This window comes from Gorilla gorilla, chromosome X (genome assembly GCF_029281585.2).
Source record: "Gorilla gorilla gorilla isolate KB3781 chromosome X, NHGRI_mGorGor1-v2.1_pri, whole genome shotgun sequence".
NCBI lineage: Eukaryota > Metazoa > Chordata > Mammalia > Primates > Hominidae > Gorilla > Gorilla gorilla.
In genome coordinates, this window is record NC_073247.2 from 117,718,391 (window position 1) to 117,744,405 (window position 26,015).

The window sequence follows — 26,015 nt, forward strand, 5'->3', positions numbered from 1 at the left end:
TCAGATTATTCTATTTCAATTTTGTAATTACCTCTATGCTACCGTACACACATCCCTTCCAGATTGCCCAAAAGTTGTTAAATGATACATACCATACTTAAAAGATGGATTTAGATTAATTTGCACTTTGGAAGTGTTTGAGATACTTTAAGACAACCCATGGCACGTAAAACCAGAGCTGGGAAATTAACATATCAATTTCAAGAGCTGTGTGTTAATCCCAATGTCAGGGGATAAAACAAAAGGGAAAAGTTACCATTTTTAAGGAGCATCAAATCTCCTGTTCTCTCCAGCATCAAAAGCAAGTGTCCACTCCTGAGCTGACAAGTATGGGTAATTTTTTAAGTGGGTAAATTTTGCCCTATATGTGATCCAGAAAGGCCACTAATAATCACAGTCTGATGTTTGGGTTTTGACATCTCATCCTCACTAAAATTTTGGCTCCATCTAATGAGTGAACATCCTCGTTTCAGTTTAAAATATATTTCAAAATGTTGTCAGCTTGTAAACTTTCCAATCTAGAAGAAAATGAAAGCTACTAGAGGCTACATTAACCTTTCTTGTGCACACAGGTTCCAGATGGATTTAAAGTAGGAAAAATATCACCCCCTGTATACTTGACAAACGAATGGGTAGGCTATAATGCACTCTCTGAAATCTTCCGGAATGATTGGTTAACTCCTGCACCTGTCATTCAGCCACCTGAAGAGGATGGTGATTATGTTGAACTCTATGATGCCAGTGCTGATACTGATGGTGATGATGATGATGAGTCTAATGATACTTTTGAAGATACCTATGATCATGCCAATGGCAATGATGACTTGGATAACCAGGTTGATCAGGCTAATGATGTTTGTAAAGACCATGATGATGACAACAATAAGTCTGTTGATGATGTAAATAATAATTATTATGAGGCGCCTAGTTGTCCAAGGTTGGTTTTTTTGAATTACTTATATTCTCCATGTTTTATGACTGCAGAGCTATTTGCATTTTTGGTTTATTTTCAAAATTTATTACCAAGAGAGTGACCTAATTTCACTTGCATTTTAGTAAATAGTTTGATTGTCAGTAATGTATTTTAAATTGTTCTAATGCAGAACATCTAATTTTGTGTCATTTGTGTATTTTAAAATAAGCATTCAAGTATTTATTAGTTTCTTTATAACTGGAATTGTCTAGATGCTTCTGTTAAAATTACTGCCACTGAATCATCCTACTCTATAAAACTATACTGAGTATGAGAAAGGACAACAAAGGAAGTGTGTAACTTAACAAGCATAAGATGAAGTCTTGGTATTTGCAAACATAGCTATTCATTTCTCAAACTTTTGTGATATCACTATATATATATATATATATATGAAATTTAAGATGATCTTTATCTGGTTAATTGGTGGAGAAATTACCAAGAGCTCTTTTAATTTTTTCCAACCAAAAAAGTCTATCAAGAATTCCGTTATGAAATAAATTTACTTTTAGAATTACCACAGGCACGTATGTTTAATTTTGTTTCCTATGCAAAAAGAGAGCATTGACACATTTTGTTAAGCTTAGTATTTTTAGCAATTAATTAAATAACTTAGTTCCACAAGACATGAGGTATGTATTGCTGAACTTCCTTGGTGGGAGTAGTAGACCAATGGAGTTCTATAGCAAAGCAGTCAGTACACATGTTAGAAAATCAAGGCACATGTTGAAATGAACACAAACTAGATCTACTGCAAGAAGAATTAATCATGTTGTGGTTGAGCTAAAAACATAGGCTTAATCATTCATGTGTCTGTGAAGTTGCTAATGCATGAAATAGTATATATTTAAGAAAAAAACTACATATTCTTGCTGTTAACCTAATACATGCACCTAACAAAGAATTCAAGTTCTCTTCCCTCTGCCATCCAAATGCATCTGAGAAATTGGTGGTGGCTGTGGCTTTAATCATTACATAAGACTGAGAAGACATAGGGGCATTTTTATTTTCTTTATCATACCAGTAGTGTTCACATAGAACAAAGACAAGCCTGGGCATGGTAGATATGTATAAGACACATCCTAATTATGTTCTACTTGCTAACTTTCAAATGTGTTTTTATTGCGTGACTTTCTTTCATTAATTGGAGCTTGTTGTCAGGGCAAGCTATGGCAGAGATGGAAGCTGCAAGCAAGATGGTTATGATGGAAGTCGTGGAAAAGAGGAAGCCTACAGAGGCTATGGAAGCCATAGAGCCAATAGAAGCCATGGAGGAAGTGCAGCCAGTGAGGACAATGCAGCCATTGGAGATCAGGAAGAACATGCAGCCAATATAGGCAGTGAAAGAAGAGGCAGTGAGGGTGATGGAGGTAAGGGAGTCGTTCGAACCAGTGAAGAGAGTGGAGCCCTTGGACTCAATGGAGAAGAAAATTGCTCAGAGACAGATGGTCCAGGATTGAAGAGACCTGCGTCTCAGGACTTTGAATATCTACAGGAGGTAATGCACCATTTGAAAAGCAGATTGAACTCCTCTCATTGTGAATGTGTTTCTTCATGGGACATGTAGCATTTCTAGCCATTCCAAATAGATTTTCATCATATACCCCAAGGCCTTAAACATTTTTAATTATAGGTTTGTAGGTGGATCCTTATTACCTCTAATTTGCGTGGTTCCTATTTACTTCCAAAGACAAAAATCTCTTATTGGTTTGCCTTTATTACTCAGATCACATATTTGGGGTAGTGTCTCTTGACACACACTTCTAAAAAATATTTTAAAAAATTAATTGACACCTAATAATTGTATATATTTATGGGGTACAGAGTGATATTTTAATATATACAATTTGTAATGACATCAGGGTATTTAGCATGTCTATCACCTCAAGCATTCATCTTTTTTTTGTTTGTTGGGAACAATCAGTATCCTCTCTCCTAGCTATTTGAAAATATGTAATGAATTATTGTTAATTATAGTTACCCTATAGTGCTATAGAATATTAGAACTTATATCTCCTATCTAGTCATGCATTTGGATCCTTTAACCAGCCTTTCTCTATCACTCTCCCGTACTCCTCTTCCCAGACTCTAGAAACCACTATTTTACTCTCTAGTTACTTGAGACCAATTTTTTAGCATTTGCATATGAGTAAGAACATGTGGTTTTTATCTTTCTGTTCCTGGTTTATTTCACTTAACATTGAGTCCAGGTTCATCCATGTTGCTGCAGATCACAAGATTTCATTCTTTTTTATGGCTAAATAGCATTTATTTCTGTATATATGTCATGTTTTCTTTATCAATTCATCTCTTGATGGATGCTTAGGCTGATGCCTTATTTTGGCTATTGTGATTAGTACTGCAGTAAATATGGAGGTGCTGATAGCTCTTTGATACACTGATTTCCTCTTTTTTTGAGATATGTACCTAGTAGTGGAATTATTGGATCATATGGTAGTTCTATTTGTAGTTTTATAAGGAACCACAATACCATTCTCCATTGTGGGTGTAGTAGTTTACATTCCCACCAACGGTATATAAAAGTTCCCTTTTCTCCACATCTTCACCAACATTAATTTTTTGTGTTTTGATAATAACCATTCTAACTAGGATGAGATAATATCTCATTGTGGTTCTGATTTGCATTTTCCCGATGATTAATTATGTTGAAATTTTTTTTCATCTATCTGTTGGTTATTTCTAAGTCTTCTTTTGAGAAATGTCTATTCAAATCATTTGCCCATTTTGTTTATTATACTTTAAGTTCTAGGGTACATGTGCACAACGTGCAGGTTTGTTACATATGTATACATGTTGGATTATTTGCTTTTTTCTGTTGAGTTGTTTGAGTTTCTTACATTCAGGATTTTAATCCCTTGTTGGACGAGTAGTTTGCAAATATTTTCTCTCATTCTTCAGGTTGTTTCTTCACTTTGTTGATCATTTCCTTTTCTGTGCAGAAGATTTTTAGTGTGATATAATTCTATTTGTCTATTTTTGCTTTTGTTGCCTGTGCTTTGGTCCTATTCTTTTTTCCCAAACCAATGTCCACAAGCATTTTCTTATATTTTCTAGTAGTTTTATGGTTTCAGATCTTACATTTAAGTCTCTAATCTATTTTGAGTTGATTTTTTTATAAGGTGAGAAATAGGGGTCTAACTTCAGTCTTTTGCTTATGGATATTTAGTTCTCCCAGCACCATTTATTGAAGACATTGTTCTTTCCCCAGTGAATATTCTTGATGCCTTTATCAAAAATCAACCACAGTGAGATAAATGAATATGTGGATCTATTTATGGGTCCTTTATACCGTTCCATTGGTATGTGTGTCTGTTTTTTGGTTGCTGTAGTTTTGTAGTATATTTTGAAATCTGATATTGTGATGCCTCTAGTATTATTCTTTTTCCTCAGGATTGCTTTGGCTATTCTAGGTCTTTTTTGGTTCCATGCAAATTTTAGGATTTTTTTCCTATTTCTGTGAAGAAAGTCATTGGTATTTTCATAAGGATTGCATAGAATCTGTATATTGCTTGGGATAGTAGGGTCATTTTAGCAATATTAATTCTTCTAGTCCATGAGCATATGTTGCCTCTCCTTTTGTGTGTGTGTCCTTTTCAGTTTCCTTCATCAATGTTTTATAGTTTTTCTTATGGAGATCTTTCACCTCATTGGTTAAATTTATTTCCAAGTATTTTATTTTGTAGCTACTGTATATGGGATTGTTTTTGTGATTTCTTTCTCAGCTAGGTTATTGTTGGTATATACAAATGTTACACATTTTTCTATGCTGATTTTGTATCTTGCAACTTTACTGAATTTGTTCATCAATTCTAATAATTTTTTGGTAGTGTCAAAGGATTTTCTATTTATAAGATCATGTAATCTGCAAACAGACACTCTTTGACTTCCTCTTTTCCAATTTGGATGTCTTCTGTTTCCTTCTCTTGCCAAATTGCTCTGATTAGGACTTCCAGAACTAAGTTGAATAAGAGTGGTGAAAGTGGATATTTTTGTCTTATTCCAGTTCTTAGAGGAAAGAATTTCAGCTTTCTCTCATTCAGTGTGATGTTAGCTGTGGGTTTTTCATATGTGGTTTTTATTGTTTTGAGGTATGTTACTTCCATACCCAAACTGTGGAGAGTTTTTGTCACGAGGGAATGTAGAATTTTATCAAATGCTTTTTTTTTGGTATCTTTTGACATGATCATATAATTTTTGTCTTTGATTCCATTGATGTGATGTATCATGTTTATTGATTTGCATATGTTGAATCTCCCATGTATCCCTGGGATAAATCACACTCGATCAGGGTGTATAATATTCTTGATATGGTATTGGATTCAGTTTGCTAGTATTTTGTTGATTATTTTTGCATCTATCTTCATCAGAGATCTTGGCTTGTAGTTTTTGTTTGTTTGTTTGTTGTAACTGTTGTGTCCTTATCTGGTTTTGAGATCAGAGTCATACTGACCTCACAGAATGAGTTTGGAAGAATTCCCTTCCCTTCAACTTTTTTGGAATAGTTTGAGAATCGACATTAGTTCCTCTTTAAATCTTTGGTAGAATGCAGCACTGATGCCATAGGGTACAGGACTTTTCTTTGTTGGGAGACTTTTTATTGCTGATTCAATCGCATTATTCATTATTGGTTTGTTTAGGCTTTCTATTTCTTCTTGGTACAATCTTGCTAGGTTGTATGTGTCCAGGAATTTCTCCATTTCCTCTAGATTTTCTAATATGTTGCTGTGTAGTTTTTTCATAATAGTCTCTTATGATTCTTTGTATTTCTGTGGTATCAGTTGTGATGTCTGCTTTTTTGTTTCTGATTTTATTTGGGTCTTTTATACTTTCTTGTTAGTTAATCTAGCTAACGGTTTGTCCATTTTGTTTATCTTTTCAAAAAGCCAAATGTTCATGTTGTATTTCTTCTGTATTGTTTTTGAGTCTCAATTTCATTTACTTTTGCTCTGATTTTTATTATCTCTTTATTTCTATTAATTTAGGGTTTGGTTTGTTCTTGCTTTTCTAGTTCATTGAGGTGCATCATTAGATTGTTATTCAAAATCTTTCTACTTTTTTAATGTAGTCATTTATTGCTATAAACTTGTCTCTTAATACTGCTTTTGCTGTCTCCTATAAGTTTTGGTGTGCTGTGTTTCTATATTCATTTGCTTCAAATAATTTCTTAATTTCCTTCTTATTTATTGGCTAATTGATGTTCAGGAGCGTATATTTTTAATTTCCATATATTGTTACAGTTTTGAATGTTTCTCTGGTTATTGATTTCTAGTTTATTCTATTTTGGTCAAAAAGGATACTCAATAATAATGTTGATTTAGAAAAATGTTTTGAGACTTGTTTTGTGTCCCAACATATGGTCAGTCTTAGAGAATGTTTCATGTGCTGATGAAAATAATGCATATTCTGCAGCTGTTGGATGAAATGTTCTATAAATGTCTGTTAGGTTCATTTGGTCTATGCTGCAGTTTAAATCCAATGTTTCTTTGTTGATTTTCTGTGTAGATGATCTGTCCAATGCAGAGAGTGAAGTGTTGAAGTTCTCAACTATTATTATATTGTAGTTTATCTCTCCCTTTAGATGCAATAATATTTGCTTTACATATCTGGGTACTCTAGTGTTTGGTCCATAAGTATTTATAATTATTATATCCTCTTGCTGAACTGATCCTATTATCATAATATAATGTCCGTGTTTTTCTCTTTTTTACATTCTTTGACTTTTGACACCTGTTTTATCTGATATAAGTGTAGTAGCTATTCATGCTTGCTTTTGATTTCTGTTTACATGGAATATCTTTTTCCATTTCTTCATTTTCAATCAGTGTATGTCATTACAGGTAAGGTGAATTTCTTATAGGCAGCATATAATTGGGTATTTTTATTTTTTTATTTTTATTTTTTTACTTTTTAACCATTCTACTAGTCTATATGTTTAATTACAGAATTTTGTCTGTTTACTGTCAAGTTTATTATTGATATGTCAACACTTACTCCTGTCATTTCGTTAATTGTTTCTGGTTGTTTTGTGTATCCTTTTTTTTCTATTCTCTTATTGTTAATCTATGTTGTTAGGTAATCTTTTGTAGTAATAAGGTTTGATTCCTTTCTATTTCACCTTTCTATACCTGCTTTACAAGTTTTATAATTTCATGTTTTCATGATAGTTGTTATTGTGTTTTTCCTTTCAGATGTAGGACTCCCTTAAGCATTTCTTGTAAGATCTCTCTAGTGGTGATGAATTCCCCTGCTTTTTGCTTATCTGGAAGAGGCTTTATTTCTCCATTTCTGAAGGATTGCTTTCCTGGTGATACTATTTTGGGCTATCAGGTTTTTTCCAGCACTTTGAATATATCATCCTATTCTCTCCTGGCTTGTAAGGTTTCTGTTCAGAAATCTGCTGTTAGTCCAATGAGGATTTCCTTATATGTGATAAGACTCTCCTTTTGCTGTTTTTAGTATTCTCTCTTTGTCACTGACTTCTGATAGTTTCACTGTAATTTTCATTGGGAGGACCTTTTTGAGTTGAATGTATTTGATAACCTTTGAGCTTCCTGAAACTAGATGTTCATATCTCTCTCCCAAGACCTGGGAATTTTTCAGCTTCTATTTTATTAAATAAGTTTTCTACATATTTTCATCCTTCTGGAACCCCCATAATTCAAAAATACATCCTGTTAATGTTGTCCCATAAGTTCTGTAGGCTCTCTTTATTCTTTTTTTTTCTCTTTTTTCTTTTCTGCCTGAATCATTTTAAAAGACATGTCTTCAAGTTCAGAAATTCTTTATTCTGCTTGGTCTAGTCAGCTGTTGAAGCTCTGTATTGTATTTTTTAATATTATTCATTGAATTCTTTATCTTCAATATTTCTGTTTGGTTCTTTTTTAATGATACCTATTCCTTTGTTGAATTTCTCATTCAGATCATGATTTTTTTTAATTTCATTGATTTTTCTATCTGTATTCTCTTGTATTTTGCTGAATCTCCTTAAGATCATTATTATTAATTAATTTTCTGGCACTTCACTTTTTCTTTTCTGTTGGGTCTGCTACTGGAAAATTATTATGTTCCTTTGAAGGTATCATGTTTCCTTATTTGTTAATGTTTCTTGTCTCCTTGTGTTGATATCTGTCCATCTGATGGAGCAATTGCTTCTTATAATGTTATGGAGTAGCTTTCATAAGGAAAGACTTAGTCCATAGATGGGTCCTGGGGTGTTGGTTGGGTGGGGTGCATTGACTTTGGTTCTGGGTGGATGCAGCAGTGTGGTCTCTATGCTGTAATATACATTAGCAATGTTTGCTAGTACCTCACTGGCCCAGGCTGCAAAATTTTGTGGCAGAGGTGGCACACCTTTGCCAGGGGTGGGCTTGCCAGGCTGTTTCTCAGTCCAGAGGCAAAAGTGCACATGCGGTGGGTTGGGTGGCTCAGGAATTTGCCCTCCAGTGTTGAGCTATCAGACTACTTCTCTGGGCAAGAGTGTGGTCTCACAGGGTGGGACAGCTAGCTTGGGGTCTGGCTTACTGGGATCAGGGCTGCTGAGCTGTTTCTCTGGCCAAGGTTGCAAGTGCACAACAGTTAAGCCAGCCTAGAGTTGGCTTCGCCAATGTGCAGTACTGGAGTTATGGCTGACCTTTCCTGGGCCCAAGATCTGAGCAGTCGGGGTCACAGCATTTCAGCCATCACTTGGGGCTTGGTGAAATGACAGTGGAGCTGCAAGACTGGAGAGGCACAGTGTTTACTGGCCCCCAGAACATAGTGTATTTCAGCAGTGGCTCTAGATTCAAGATGGCACTAGGCTGCAGCAGCTTAGGTCATGGGTTGGTGGGAAATGCACAACTTTTGCTCCTTATCTGGAGCAATGCAGACACATGAATTTCAGGCACCTTCCCAAACTGAACTCAGGGCTTGTGAGGACTATGAGATTCTCCTGTAGTAAGTACTACAGTTGTCTGTGGTGGCAATTGGGGCTGATGAGAGTCTTCTGCTTACCTTTTCCCAATAAGGAGAATTTATTCCGGGCTCTGAGCTGATCATGGTAGGGGAGATGGGGCAGCAGAAGCAGAGTACCTCACTTCCCTCTCTTTGCTGCCATTTTGAGATTCCATGCTACACAGTGACCTCACCACCCCATCACTGCACTCCAACACTCTCCCTCAGACACACCAGTTGAACTCTGTTTATTCATTCTCTTTGTCCTTTTTTGTGAGGGGGACAAGCACCAGGTGCCACCAATAAGCTGTCTTACTGACATCACTCCAACTGGAACCGATTATTTTTTTCTGAGTTTTTTTTTATTGTAGTAAAGTATGCATATCATAAAATTTACCATTTCAACCATTTTTAAGTGTACAAACCAGTTGGATTTATTACATTCAGAATGTTGTGGGATTGTCACCACTATCCATTTTCAGAACTTATTTTTTTTACCATCCCAAACAAACTAAACAATTAAGTCTTGTTTCCCCCCTCCTCTAACCCCTGATAACCTCTATTCTACTTTTTTTTCTTGGTGACTTATATAAGTGGAATCATACAATATTTGTCCTTTTGTGTCTGGCTTATTTCACTTTTTAGGTTTTCAGAGTTTATCCACATTGCAGCATGTATCAGAATTTCATTCCTTTTCAAGGGTGAATAATGTTTTATCTTATGCATTCACCACATTTTGTTTATCCATTTAGCTACTGATGGAAACTTGGGTTGTTTCCACCTTTTGGTTATTGTGAAAAGCGCTGCTGTGAACACTGATGTACAAGTATCTGTTTGAGTCCCTGCTTTCAGGTTTTTGGGGGGTATATAGCTAGGAGAGGCATTGCTATATCATGTAATCAGTCTATGCTTAACTTCTTGAGCAACCGATAACATAAAATTTTAAAATTCAAGAAATATACTGTGTTTAGACAATGATTTTGTCATTCACAAAACATTTATTGACTTTATAAATAGGTTTAAAATACTCAAGTAGTTCACAGATGCTACATCAATAGAAATTATCACACGTAATATTTTCTGAACCATGTGGTATTTGAACTCATTCTTGAGAAATGGGGAGTATCTGGATATCTGAAAACACAGGTGGAACTCCAGACAGAAAAAAGATTATGCCAGTCTACTCCCCTAGCCTATTTTCTTGTCACACAAACTGGTTTTGGAGATGCCATGCTCTTTCATGAATCAGTGCTCCTGTGCAAGCTGTTTCCTCTGGAAGGCTGCCCCCTCACCTCTTCTCTGCTTGGTAAATTAGTAATCCTTCATGGGCCAAATCAAGTATCAACTTTGACTTCCCAAGGCAGAGCTATATATCCCTTCCTCTCTACTTACAAACCTTTTGTCCATAGTTCCAATTTAGTACTTATGGTATTATTGTTAGTTATTTTATTTTTTTGCTTTCACACTATATTGTGAACTCTTAAAGGAAATAATTATATCTAATCCTTCCATGATTATTTGTCTACCAACTCACCCAACTTCAGTGTCTAACCAAGGACATGGCATATGATAGGCACACAGTAATTATGGAATAAATCAATAAAGTTTGAAAAGAAAGAAAAAAAGGAAGGAAGGAAATTTCCTGGATGGTTTCTAATGGGAAAGCAGTGTCAGTGGGAAAATATCTATGTCTGTCTATCTATCTATCTATCTATCTATCTATCTATCTATCTATCTATCTATCTTAATTAAAGACATTAAAACAGGATGTCCCAACGTAAGTTTCATAGCAACCCTGGTTATCTCCAGTTATCTCAAGGAATGTTTTGGAAATTTATAGAGGAAGTGGATCTTCCTTTCATTTTAATTTAAAAAGGACATGGTGTCATACCATGTTTTTGTGGTTGAAAAGGTCATAAAAACCAGTCTTTTGCAGAATAGCACAGCTCTCTCAGTGCCAAGAATCACTGTTTAGACACAAAGATGAGCTTATCAACAGAAGAACTTACCAACAATAGTTGACATATTTTCCCACAGGACAGGGCATACCACATAAATTGTCACATTTCGTGGCTTTTATCCTTGAGTATCTTCTTTGTAAGTTAATGGAAGCCAGCTACATTTTCAGTGATGCATGTTTACGCTCTTGGATTTGTGTTGGTTGATTTGCCTTCATTTTCTTTATCATTTGAAAGTTATTTATGCAGGTTTTTCATGCTTTCAGTTTTGTGAAGATACCTTAAAGCAGTAGAACAGACACCCCCACACTGTGCTTTATATTTTTTCAAGAGGCTATTTGGCATAGCATAGCTGGATGTATGCTTTGGAATCAGACAGACTTTGGCTTCAAACTCTGCTTCCCCTACTTACTAGTACTATGACTGAATACATTATTTACTGTCTCTAAATTTTAAATTTGTATAAGTAAATTGGAGATAATTATACTTACTTGTTGGGCTATGGTAAGGATTCACAAAGATATCTAAATATCATGCTTAGCACAGTAGCTGATACATGGTAAAAATTCCACAAATGTTAAGTCTCAAATTGTACAGTTGGGAACCTGTAGCTCCTTGCTTTTCTCCTGTACCATCAGTCATCTCAATAATAGGTTAGTTTTCTCCTTCTGATGACATTGTTGAGTTTTTCTAGTAAATGTGGATTTTATAAGAATGTAGATGTTATAGATCTTGCATTTTGTTTTTCAAACGACCCCTCACTAGGCATATTTCTCCCACTGTTAACCTACTAATGAAATAAAAATTGGTTTTTGGACTTCTTTTAGGAGCCAGGTGGTGGAAATGAGACCTCAAATGCCATTGACTCAGGTGCTGCACCGTCAGCACCTGATCATGAGAGTGACAATAAGGACATATCAGAATCATCAACACAATCAGATTTTTCTGCCAATCACTCATCTCCTTCCAAGGGTTCTGGGATGTCTGCTGATGCTAACTTTGCCAGTGCCATCTGTGAGTGTGTTCAATATAATCTCTAAATGCTACTATCTGTTCACATATTAAATAGTGTTTAACCACTGCTTCATGATCTGTTAGGAATCAAATTATTCTCACATTCACTTGAAATAAATTCAGATTGATATATGCTTTTAAAACATCTACTCTTTACTGAATCTTTATGGTACCTAAATTTGAGCTACAATTGAGAAATTGAGTCCCTTATATGGATTTATGTGTGTTTTCTAATCACAATAACTTAAAATATATTCGTGTTCAACAATGTATTTTAGCCATCACGATTTGTGTTATCTGATGGTTTCAGAGTTACTGAAACTATACTTCCAGTAAAAAACAAAATACAATAAAAGGAAAGAAATTTATTTGTTTTTTTATTTTGAAATAAGATCTCGCCGTGTCACTTAGGCTGGATTACAGTGGCATGATCATGGTACATGGTAGCCTCAACCTCTGATTCTTAATGATCCTCCCACCTTGGCCTCCCAAGAGCTGGGATTACAGGTGTGAGCCACGACATCTAGCCAAAGAAAATAAATTTGGCTAAGTCGTGTCTCATTTGCAGAAGCACTGTAGCATATAAGGTGTACAGAGGAGTAATTTAAAAAAAAATTTTATATAACTACATCAGATGCAGATTTTTCTTTAAAAAAAATTCTGTAACTCCATCAGGCACAGAACTAGTAATTTCTCTTATTATCTTCCCCTTACATCTTTGCAGTATACGCTGGATTCGTAGAAGTACCTGAGGAATCACCTAAGCAATCCTCTGAAGTCAATGTTAACCCACTCTATGTCTCTCCTGCATGTAAAAAACCACTAATCCACATGTATGAAAAGGAGTTCACTTCTGAGATCTGCTGTGGTTCTTTATGGGGTGAGTTTGTTTTGTTTTCTTAAAGAATATATTTTTTATGTAGCAAACCTGTGAAAATCATAGACATAAAATATTTGTTTACTCTTACCAAGTCATTACAATAAAAATATATTTATAGTAGTTAATTTGCTCAGAATTGGTTTTGCTGATTTTTTTTCACTCAGTGCAGTTTGATGTTTGAATTGACGGCCCCCACCTTTGTATTCTATTTCTTTTAAACCTGAGTTAACTTGGATGGCAGGTGGATCACGAGGTCAGGAGTTGAGACCAGCCTGGACAACATAGTGAAACTTTGTACTAAAAATACAAAAAAATTAGCTGGGTGTGGTGGCAGGTGCCTGTAATCCCAGCTACTTGAGAGACTGAGGCAAGGAGAATTGCTTGAACCTGGGAGGTGGAGGTTGCAGTGAGCAGAGATCACGCCACTGCACTTCAGCCCGGGCAACAGTGCAAGACTCTCTCTATATATATTATATTTATTATATTTTATATATATATATGCACAACTGGACTAGGTTATGATTGTTTGAAAGTTTAAGTTTCGTATTTCTAATTTAGGGTAGTGTTCAACATATGATACTTTATGAGGTATTCCAAGAAATATTTCTGCAGGATCTTGTTTTTAAAAAGCCTTGGAAATTTGTAGAGAAAGTTCCTTCTATAATGTCTTAACTCTGATAGACTTTTTAAAATCCTTTTTTTCAGAAGAATTATAACCACATTGGCAATGCTGAGACAATATTTTACTGCAAGCCAATCTGAATCATAAATGAAACAAAATAAATGAATTCAAGAAAGGGAGAAATCCAAAGTAAATGCCAACCTCTGTCTTGCAATTTCATAGATTTTGCTCAATGTATGATTGAACAAAGGACAGGGTTTTAAATTAAAAATAGAAAAGGGTAACAAACATTGTAATTATATGGATTAAAGAATTTTTAAAAATCATCTCAAAGTTCTGCTAATTTAGTGTGTCAAACAACAAGATAGCATGAATATTTCAGTCTGGCAACTACCTAGAAATGTAGTTAATGTCTAATAATCCATTCTTATAACGTGTAATTTTATATTTTGAAAAATAAAAGATTATAGTAAAAATTGGCTATACTTCTTCCTCCTTCTCTGATTCCCATGTGAGAAGAAGATGCAGCTCCTAAACATGCCATTGGCCATGAGTTAGAGAACTGGTTAAAGACAGAGTGAGAAAATGAAGGCAAAATCACTTAAGTTTTCTCCTTATGCTCGTGGAGCACAGGTATGCTCCAAGTGCAAGGAGGACTGTGAAATTTTATCTTGTTACATTACTTGGCTGGTTATTTCCTATGTCACTTTATGGTGAAAAGCTCCCATAGTAGTTTGAAGTGTAATTTAACTTTAGTTCTGTCTTCTATTTCAGTCCTCTTATTTGGTCTTTAAACAGTGCTTATATTTGAACAAATAGAGCCAGTCAACAAATAAAAGAGAGTGTAGAAATTGAGATCCATGAAGGCAGGAACTAATTTCATAGGCATTTGGCAACGGTAAATTTTTAATATATGCATGAACATAGAATCATTCAATTTAAAAACAATTATTTACATATAATTATTTTAAAAGCATTCAAACATTTACTTATGTTTAGAGATGAGAAATGAGCTGAATTGAACTCTTTGTATGTGCTACACTAAGAATGTTTAATGATAATTTTCAAAAAGGTTGATTGATTTTGATAAAGTTCAGAACACTACTAAAGGGTGCTAATATATCCATAAATTTCCATTTGTGAGATGGCATACCAGATGCCAGCCAGTGGAATACTGCCAGAGGGAATTATGTTCTATATTTTTATGTATTTCATTGAAATTTGTTCTGTTGGTAAAGAGTACATAGTTACACAGTATGAGGTCAATATAGCCTAAACTGATAAGTCATCTTTACATAGATCAGCATACTGGAATAGCAAAAATAGTAATATAGATGCAATTATGAAAAATAATCTGAGCTAATATAGCACTTTTTATATATGAACAGGAGTGAATTTGCTGTTGGGAACCCGATCTAATCTATATCTGATGGACAGAAGTGGAAAGGCTGACATTACTAAACTTATAAGGCGAAGACCATTCCGCCAGATTCAAGTCTTAGAGCCACTCAATTTGCTGATTACCATCTCAGGTTTGTTTAAGAACTAAAATTAGCTGAGTAATTATGCAGATTAATTAGTCTGCAAACTGGGTTAAAGACTTTCTCAGGTTAAAGTGTTCCTAGAAGAGCACTTTAAATATAACCTTTAATTGGGACACCAGACTTTCCTACTTGTATTCTCTTATCTATTTACAATTTAAAGTAACTTCCTTTTATTGTAAAGTACCTAACCTAGGTTACTGATAAGAAAAACCACAACATTTGCATCCTTGCATGTTCTCTCCAGTGCAGCCTCCTACAACTTCAGATTTCTAATTTTCATCCATTCATGCACAGGACTGCATCAACATCCACCATGTCCCGTTCTTGTGAGGTGTTAGAAGCAACAAAGAACAAAGTGAACAATAATCAGATATAAAAGAGACTTGTCCTTAGTATATAGCCTTATCACAAGGGCCTACAGGTAGAGTTTGTAACAAGAATGGATCCCCTAAAGATCTTTACACCTTTTCCAAATAGTAGTTAAATTTCTTAGTTTTGGTCAGTCAGAGCCTGAACCTTAGAATACAAGAAAGCAAGTAAATGAGTGTTAAGAGTGATCGTGATTACTAAACAGCATTTAGTATCAGGAAAGCACCAACATTAAAGCTGACTATAGGCAAAAGATGACTGACAAAAGAGAGGAAAAGTAAGAAAATATGGTTTGTCTATGTGAATAAAATGATGCTAATCACAGACACTTATATGAGTTTATATATTTTATTATATATAACATGCTTTATATATAATTAGTACACAAATTGCCATGTTGCACACTAATGATTGTGTGTTATTCCTAAAATGATTAACTTTGCTTTACGTTTTGGTTAGAGGAGAAATCCCTTTAGAGGTATGCTCAGACTTCATGATTTTTTAAATCATGTTTTATAGTCAGTTGCTTATAATTGTTTAAGGTACATAGAAGTAATATTTATTTTTTGAAAACATCTGGGTGGCTTATAGACTACATATCTGTATAACAGATTTCTTTACTTTTTATCCAACTTTCTCTAACCCGAATATGTTCTTCTCTAGTTCTTGAGCTTCTCTCAAATGTGGAATATTTTTCCATCAAACAGTACTGAGAACATCAGTATAAGAAGATACTCAGTAGTTTAAAGCACAAATTTATTTTACCATTTAAGAAATAGAATAGCGGTAGTGTTTTAGTCCATTCTCATGCTGCTATAAGGACATACCTGAGACTGAGTAATTTATAAAGGAAAGGGGTTTAATTTACTCACAGTTCCACATGGCTGGGGAGGCTTCAAGAAACTTACAATCATGGCAGAAGGGAAAGCAAACATGTCCTTCTTCACATGGCAGCAGCAAGGAGAAGTGCAGAGCGAAGCGGGGAGAAGCCCCTTATAAAACCATCAGATCTTATGAGAACTCAATATCATGAGAAAAGCATGAAGGTAACTGCCCCCATGGTTCAATTACCTCCCACTGGGTCCCTCACTCAACACATGGGGATTACTATTTGGATTAAAATTCGAGACCATATCACATAGATGTAGATATCTGAACCCTAACACTGCTTCAAAAATGTTGTGTAAAAACATATGAAAGATTAATCACATAAGTAAGAATCCTATTGTTGGGCCTAGAAATCATGTAATAATAAACCATAAAAATGACAAAGAAAAATGATTATAAAGTCACTATATAGGGGAAAAGAAATGTGTGATTTTTTCATGGCCTGTGTTTCCTGACAACTGTAAGAATTTGATGAAATTTACAATTAGGAAATTAATATTAATGATAAATTTAGTTGGAGGAAAATATAATGAAACTGTTCAACTATTTTACAAGCATGCTGGAATGACAGAACACAAAGATACCCATATTGCTGTCCCTGAATACCTTAACAGTCAATATTCAGCCACCCCTCTCGTACACACACACTACCAGGGACAGGTTTTAGGTCTCTGAACTCCAGAGGAGTCATGACTTCGTGAATAGCCAAGGTACAAATGAATGGATGGTAATTATCTTGCCTGCATAGTGGAAGGCTTAACTTGTCCCAAAAAAAGTTTAGATCCCCTTCTGAGAGGCACATAGGTAGATACTTTGACTATCTCTTAGAATTGAGAGACTAAAATAACCTGTCATATTTCCAAATCCTGAATGGGAGATTCTGATGCAATGCAGTTTTTTTTAAGGTGCTTTTTATGTTAATAAAAATATTTTTAAAAGGCAAAATATCTTTACTTTTTTTTCTTCTAATATATGAAAAGAAAGACTGATTTTAAGTACTGTATCTTTTCTTATCTATCAGGTCATAAGAACAGACTTCGGGTGTATCATCTGACCTGGTTGAGGAATAAGATTTTGAATAATGATCCAGAAAGTAAAAGAAGGCAAGAAGAAATGCTGAAGACAGAGGAAGCCTGCAAAGCTATTGATAAGTTAACAGGCTGTGAACACTTCAGTGTCCGTAAGCCACATTTCATGTTTACTACAGCTATATAAATTTTGCATCCTTTCATTTGGTGAACTACATAATTATGAAAGGCAAAGCAGAGAAAGGAAACAATTTGCAGTTTCAAATACAGACGAGATCAGGGACGTTCAGGGTGGTATGGCTATAGACAGCAACTTCAAATCAAAGAAGAGTAAATTTCACTGACACATCTTCCAGGTCTTCTATGTTACAATCTTGATTTTTTTTTTTTGAGAAAACATTGACTGACTAAAATAGTTATTGATGTTAGGTTTGGTTTACCTCCTCACCTTACTTTCTTTCCCAGTCACCCTGAATATTCCAGATAAACCGATTTTTTTTTCCTGCCTTTATATAGCTTCAGCTATATAAATGGTCTTGATTTATCTTCACAAACTTGGGGAGATGCATATGATATTCTCTTTCTTTGGAGCAAAAGTAAGATTGAATCCCTCCTAATACTGACCAGGAAACTTAACGATGAGTCAGAAAGAAAATTCTATGATCTGCTGGCTCTCACTCCCACTGTTGATATTAATGAGTATAATCACTAATTGTTTTCCATGTGATTAGAATGTTTTCATATACCCTGTCTCTTGACAACCATCCACTGTGAAAGGATGTAACAACCCTAGGGGTTCAGAATCCTGCTCTCAGCTATAAAAAACTGTGAGCTAATGTCATCCCATTCTGTTCTATTTCTGAAGCAAATCCCCCTGTACTCTCGGCCTTCTTTTGCTTCTTTCCCTCTTCATTAATTGCCTCTTCAGGCAGAACTGGTGGCATAGGTGAGAAATAGCTGGAATCACATTATATAAATTGCAATGGGATATTTCTATCCTGACTGACCATTATTGTTCTGCATATAAAGTGACTTTCTCAGGGTAGGTTTTTATATGTGTGTGCATATGTACACATACACCACTGAAGAGGGAAATGAGTACCCAGATAATTTAAGCATTAAATAAATACACTAGTTTCTTCCAGGTTTAGGTATCACTACTTCCCTCCAAATCATATTATGCAAATGTGATAGTCCTATAGGTGAAAGATATCCCCAGATGTTAACTCAGGAGTTTATATAGCAAAACTACCTCCTCCTAACTTGTAAAATATTAGTTCAGTAAGAGATAGTCATAAAGGTACTCATATTGCAAATCTGTGCTCTTTGTCAGGGGTGGACTAGTTAAGTTTAGTTTTCCTGGCTGACCCCATTCCAGTCCACCTAAGCTCTCAGAACAGCAAAAAGCATTTGTCCCACTGACAGGTGGAATTAGTAGCATCTTCACATAGGAAGACAAGAACAAATCATACTTGCCTGGTATTTTCATAGCCTTCCAAGATCCACAAGACAGTGAACTGGCACCAATTACTACCCTATATTAAATATATAGGAAGTGTTTTCTTAAGAGAGAATATTTTTTATTATTGGAGGATTAGTAATCATGCTCCTTTGACCTACTTGGGAGAAATGCAAAAGAAAATGCAAGAGTAAGCTAGACCCAGAGAGAGACAGAGAGACAGAAAGAGAGAGAGAGAGAGAGAGCGAGAGAGAGAATGCGTAGGGATGGCAGAAGAAATTGCAGCCAAGAAAGGGCTTTATAGCACAAAGTATATATCTATCAGGTAAGACAACATATTCCATAAGAACCAGAAGGGCTAATCAAGAGCAAGCATATACCTATTTATACTTTTTAATTTACCTTTTAAAATAACCCTATTGAAATAATGTACATACCATGAAATATATTTGTTTAAAGTGCACAATTCAATGGGTTTTAGGAGGTCTATAGAGTTGTGTGACAATGACCATGATCTAATTTTTATCATCCCCAAAAGAAACCCCATATTCATTAACAGTTACCCCTATTCCATCCTTCTTTACTTCCCCCTCTACCACTCACAGTCCTAGGTATCCATTGATAAACTGATAAATGGTTACCTAGGACTTTCTTTCTCTATAGATTTGCCTCTTCTGGACTATTACTATAAATGGAACCATATATTATGTTGTGTTTTATGACGGACTTTTACTTAGCATAATATTTTCAAGGTTTGTCTATGTTATATTATATATAACATGTATCAGCAATTCCTTTTTATTGCTGAGTAGTATTGCATTGTATGGATATACCACATTTTGTTTATCCGTACATCAGTTGATGGACATTTGCACTCTTCCTACTTTTTGGCTATTAAAAATAATGCTACTACGAACATTTCATACATCTTCATATGTGGATATGTATGGTTTTTTTTCTCTTGGATAGTATCGTTACACTGTTTTTCAGTGGTTGCACCGTTTCACATTGCTCTCTGTAATGTATGAGAGTTCTATATTCTCTATATCCTTGTGAGCACTTGTAAATATCTGTCTTTTTATTCTAGCCATCCCCATGGGTGTACAGTGGGATGTCATAAAAGTTTCAACTTGCAGTTCCCTCATGATTAATGTTGTTGAGTATCTTTTCATATGTTTACTGACCATTTGGAGACATGTCTATTCAAGTCCTTTGCCTGTTTTTTAATTGCTTTGCTTATCCTTTTGCTGTTGAATTGTAAACATTCTTTAAGTATTCCATATACTAGAGTCTTTTTTTCTTTTGAGGCAGAGTCTCGCTCTGTTGCCCAGGCTGGAGTGCAGTGGAGTGATCTCAGATCACTGCAACCTCGACCTCCCGGGTTCAAGATATTCTCCTGCCTCAGCCTCCCGAGTAGCTGAGATTACACGTGCTTGCCACCACACCCAGCTATTTTTTGTATTTTTTTTTTTAGTAGAGATGGGGTTTCACCATGTTGGCCAGGCTGGTATCGAACTCCTGACCTCAAGTGATCCACCCACCCTGGCCTCCCAAAGTACTGGGATTGCAGGCGTGAGCCACTGTGTCCGGCCCATATACTAGACTCTCATCAGAATATGATTTGCAAATATTTTCTCCTATTCTGTATGTTGTATTTTCACTTCCTTGATAGTTTCCCTTGGTGCCCCAAATTTTTAATTTTTGATGAAGCCTAATTTATCTTTTTTTTTCCTTTTCTTGCCTTATATTTGGGTGTCAAATATCAGAATTCATTGCTATATTCAAGGTCATCAAGATTTATCCCTATGTTTACTTCCAAGAGTTTTATTGTTTTAGCTATTACATTTAGGTGTTTGATCAATTTTGAGTTAATTTTGTATATGGTGTGAAATTTGGACTCCAACTTTATTGTTTTGCATAGGTATATCCGCTTATCCCAGCACCATTTGTTGAAAAGACTGTTTTTTCCCTATTGAATGGTATAACACCATTGACCATAGATGTATGGGTTTATTTGCCAACTCGCAATTTTATTCCATTGATCTATATGTCTCTCCTTATGTTATTTAGTACCATACTGCTTTGATTACTGTAACTTGCAGTAAGCTTTGAAATTGGAAAGTGTGAGTTCTCCAACTTAGATTTTCTTTTTCAACATTGTTTGGCTATTAGGAGCTTCTTAAGATTCCACGTGAAATATAGGATCAACTTTTCCGTTTCTTCAATAAAAGGCCATTGGGATTTTAATAGGGATTGCATTGAATCTATGGAGACAATTTTGGACCGTACTGCTGTTTCAACAATGTTAAATCTACCTATCTATGAACAGGAGAACTTTTTCCATTTATTTAGGTCTTCTTTAATTTCTTTCATCAATGTTTTAGTGTACAATTTAGAGTGCTCTTGAAGGCGAATATGTATACTCCATAAAACTATACAGTAATTTTGTTACCTTTTTGTGGGCATCAAATTGTAACCAAGTAGCTTCCCCAAAGATATACTGTCTGTGCTCTTAAATTGTGGTTATGGCATTTTTTATGACAAATACAAATACTTGAGTGTTCTTGTTAACTCTGTGGCATCGTTACTTTTTTGTGTTTTATCATTATAGTCCAACATGAAGAAACAACATATATTGCAATTGCTTTGAAATCATCAATTCACCTTTATGCATGGGCACCGAAGTCCTTTGATGAAAGCACTGCTATTAAAGTGAGTGATCTCCTTTTTCTTTGGATTATATGATTTTTTATTTTGAGAAGAAATTGTGAACAGAATCGTACCTTGGAATACAGATGCAGAAGTATATACCATTCTTCTATAGTTAATGAAATTTTGTTGTTAGTTTGCTTGCTTGTTTGTTTGTTTATTTTTTAGATACAGGGTCTCACTCTCTCACTCTGGCCCAGGCTAGAGTGCAGTGGCATGATCATAGCTCACTGCAGCCTTGATCTCCTGGGCTCAAGCCATCCTCCCACCTCAGCCTCCCAAGTAGCTAGGACTACAGGCATACATCACACCTGGTTAATTTTTTAATATTTTGTAGAGATGGGGTCTCACTAATGTAACTTGAATATACCATGTCAGTAATTACTGTTTAACCCTTTTTTAGACAATTCACAGGCACCACAGCAAGGGAGAATGCGAGGGAAATCCCTGGCCCCTCCCCTTATAGGACCTCCCCACCAGCGCCTCACTCCCAATTCCTGTAGTCAATATGAAGACCTTCTCTTTTAGAGCCCCAAACACAGGCTTTGGGTGCCACCCCAATAAATTGAAGCTGAGAAAGTCCCTGTTTTCTCTTAGTGGGGGATAGAGAGCAGAGGGAAGGTAAAGAAAGGTATGGTAATGATAGAGGGGGAACACCCTTGGAGGAAAAAGGAGGGAAAAGAAAGCCTTTGCTCCAGTTACCAAGGCCACAATATGTGGGTATGGGAAGGGGTTGGATGGGTCTATATTCTTTCCAAGCTGGAACTCTAAACACATTTCTCTCTATATCTATTAATATTGTGAGACATGGTGGTTAGGCTTACCAGTACTCTTTCTAACTTTATTACAGTTTGGCTGAACTTCTATGGATAGGCCACATAAATTAACAATTGAGTGTCTTAAACAACTAACCTTAAAATGAGGGACTGTTTTTATCTAGAGTAACTTACTTATAATGCTCCAGAATTCTACTTAAATGGAATTATTTTGTATTTATTCCATAGTAATGAGGGTTGACTAAAGAACTGGCAGCATTCTATCATGTCCAGTAGCTTCTAACCTAGGATGTATATCAGAATTAGCTGGAACATTTGGTAAAGGTTTAGATCTCAGACCCAACACCAGGCTGAATTAGTGGGTCTGGAGTAGGGTCTGGGAATTGATATTTTTAGCAGATGTTCCAGATGATTTTTAACTAGTTGATCCATAGACAGGTTTTAACAAAGCACTGATAGGGACCCATCCTGACAGACGCAGCAAGGTATTCATGAAATACTTTTGTGTCTTAAGTCAGGATCTGTTTACATGGTATATTTTGTAAGGGAACACATCACATGTATACAATAAAGATGAACAAATTCTTATGACTACCTGCCAATGTCTACTTGCATAATAACTATGTTCTTCTATAAATTATACAGATGACTGTATATACAGTCTGAGTCAACCCTAAGACAAATCACATCACATCCCTGATCTGATCTCCCTAAATTGGGCCTTGGTTCAGCTGTCAGTATTTGGATATGGGTTTATTCTTGGGTGTCTGCTGATTGGTCAGAGCTGCCTGGTATGGAGCTGGAAAGCGAAGAAATAAGTACCAACAGTCTGTCTAGCCTGATACACAGTTCTTGTCCAAGTCCTCACTGCAGTTCTTGACTCCCACCTCACAACTACAGTATGGTGAATCCTGTGATGCTCAGTCCTCTACCGTGATCTGATCTTGGCAATGAATCCCGTTTGGCCTTTTGTTTTGGACTAGAAACCATAGGAGCCTAGAGTACATACCCAGTATATGGTAGGTTAACATGTCTGGCCCTTTTCATTCCCTACCAAGTATGCATTGATCAATCAGCAGACTCTGAAGGAGACTACATGTCCTATCAAGCCTATATACGAATACTGGCAAAAATACAGGCAGCTGATCCAGCGAACCGGTTTAAGAGACCAGATGAGCTCCTTCATTTGCTGAAGCTCAAGGCAAGGAACTTGAAGACAGCAAACAGAATGCAGGGCCATACAAGGCTCTTATGATCATTGCCAATCTGACCTTTGAAGAGAAACTCAATATTTTGAAGCTATTGAACATAATTATTTCTTTGTTGTAATAACAGATCTAAGAAAAACTGTAATACACAGGTCTCTAAATACAATATGCCATTTTAAAAATCCACCTGGGTTTTGTACACTTATAAACCTGACAAAAGAGTGAGGGAATTTTTGCCTTAGTTAGAATGTCATTTTTGGCCTTTTGGCCATATTTGGTTTTATATTCACAGGTATTTCCAACACTTGATCATAAGCCAGTGACAGTTGACCTGGCTATTGGTTCTGAAAAAAGACTAAAGATTTTCTTCAGCTCAGCAGATGGATATCACCTCATCGATGCAGAATCTGAGGTTATGTCTGATGTGACCCTGCCAAAGAATGTAAGATAACACCTTCAGATTCCTAGAAATTATTGTATACCACCATTTGAGTTTTTCCAACTGTCAAAACTCTGAAAGGTTTAAAAATATGATTAGCAATGTCTATACCGGAACTGAGACATAAAAGGTAAGTATAGAGTGCCAGAAAGTGGTCTTGCATAAACAAAAAACACTGATGATTCCTTAGTTTAGAAAGCTGAGTATATTCTGCAGATAGATTTTGCTTGTCTTGCCTAATTTTTTTTATTTTTAATGAATAAAGTTTACACTTAAACTCTGGACTTCTATTGCTACATCAGAAGACCAGATAGCATCAGTGCCACATTACTATCTAGCCATTATCAATTGGAATTTATTCATTCATAGCTCCTTTTAGATGGGATATATGCTCTACATTCTCTACCCATTTATGTTTATATATTTATAATAACTGACCATAAAGTGTACTTGACTTTGCAGTACTTGCTTTAGTTTTTCTGCACTTCACAATGCATTAACAAATTTTTAAAAAATACAACACCAGTATTGCAGCATTATTATGTGTATCCCTATTCTTTATTATATTACCTCAACAGTGACGTAACAGCAAATTATCATAAAATGTTCTCTTATCTGGTTAATTATAGTTAGAATTTCTGATCAAAAGATTCAGCATTTTAAAAGCAGATACTCCTCAACTCTTAAATGCTTATATTTTGTGAAATACGGCGCAACATCTAAAATATAGATTGTCATAAAAATATTATACACATCATTTACATAAAGAGTTTGAACTTAATGTAATATCCCTCACACACACCATACAAAATATAATTCTACTGTGTCTCAAATTTGATGTTGGCAATGATGTTTGTCCTGTTGAAATTTTTATTTAAAAGGAAGGCCTAAACCAACAGTTCTCTGCTTCACTATATTTAAATTCCCAATTTTTAGACAACCAAAGTTTTAGCAGTTTAGCATTATACAAAAAGTCCAGGAGAAAACTTTGATGTATTTTCAAATTACTACAGTTGTGTGATATTTTGAACAGCTCTCAGAATTGTCTCATATGTCTCTAACAAATTACGTAAACCAATTGTCAGGACATTAGTGGGGACAATTTTGTAAAAGTCTTTTGGTCATATTAAAGATAATTATCTTATTATTCAGTTGTTGCCCATGATTATATAGAAATCACACTGTTGATAATGTAGAAAATACTGAACCAATCTTAGCCAAAGCCACTTAAACGTGAGGTCAAGTTAATTTTGATATAGCTATTGTTGTACTCTTCAGTTGGAGTGTCTTCCGTAGCTTCCTGCATCTCTCTTTTTTTTTAAATGTTGCGTCAGATAGCTTTTATTAAGAAGCTAGTGCAGTATTGAACTTTGCAGCATTGGTCCATGTTTACACTTATTTGAAAAGTAATTCAGGAATGTTGACCCGCGTGTTTCACATGATTAATAAGTAAGGAAAGTTATTTCCTTTTGAAGCAATTTGTTAGTTAGAGATGAGTTCTTAAAAATCACTTTCTGACCCAATTAGGATACCTTGTGTATATTCAAAAATATTTTTAGCTAAATACTCTAGTGTCTTGACCCATTTAAAGAGAAAGGACTCTAATATCAGGGAGGGGGGTGTCTTCTGAGAAAGAATATAATAAAAATACTATTTTTCCAAGAGTGCTAGATTACAAAAGCTGTAATGATACAAGGGAACCATGTGTGCTAAAGAATATCTGGTTACTTCAGGAATCATCTGAGAAGCATCTGAGGCTGTCTGGATTTGCAGCAGTCCAGTTTTTTTCTAAACAGATTTTATTAAGACAACCTTCTTTCCTGCAATTTCTTTTACTCTCTTCCTTAATCTTTTTTTTCTGATTCAATTGCTCATGCAAGTGCCCAGGGAACGCATTAAAATTGCTTTTCGTCTCTGGATCCCCATTTTAGTTATAAGGATTGTTGTTGCTGGGACATGGCCTCAAGCACCTGGCCTGAGTACGCTGGGTTTGGCAAGTATAGTTTCTGACTTTTTTTTTTTTTTTTGAATGTGCTAGTTTGAAGAAACCATAGAGGAACACAATTTTTCATTTGCAGGGAAATACTGTTAATGTGACAATATCTGTAGTTTAAGAAAACTTTGTTGCATTGTTTTGTGCATCATGAAATTTAGAAATGCTTAGATATTTCTTAGTTTTTCATATTACGTCACCAAAT

The 26,015-nt window shown here is 35.3% G+C and overlaps 1 protein-coding gene across 2 annotated transcripts in view; it reads left to right on the top strand.

The window, feature by feature from the left end:
- The window catches only part of NRK (Nik related kinase), a 136,517-nt gene that overhangs the window by 100,864 nt on the left and 9,638 nt on the right, over nucleotides 1-26,015 (top strand). Inside the window, exons 18-26 of one of the 2 annotated variants that reach the window (XM_004064644.3) lie at nucleotides 573-937; nucleotides 2,135-2,471; nucleotides 11,709-11,895; nucleotides 12,620-12,775; nucleotides 14,786-14,929; nucleotides 17,220-17,378; nucleotides 21,297-21,401; nucleotides 23,229-23,371; nucleotides 23,671-23,820. In XM_004064644.3, the coding sequence (XP_004064692.2) occupies nucleotides 573-937; nucleotides 2,135-2,471; nucleotides 11,709-11,895; nucleotides 12,620-12,775; nucleotides 14,786-14,929; nucleotides 17,220-17,378; nucleotides 21,297-21,401; nucleotides 23,229-23,371; nucleotides 23,671-23,820 (1,746 nt within the window). The remainder of the gene's footprint in view (nucleotides 1-572; nucleotides 938-2,134; nucleotides 2,472-11,708; nucleotides 11,896-12,619; nucleotides 12,776-14,785; nucleotides 14,930-17,219; nucleotides 17,379-21,296; nucleotides 21,402-23,228; nucleotides 23,372-23,670; nucleotides 23,821-26,015) is intronic. The other variant, XM_055375958.1, reaches the window with a different exon arrangement.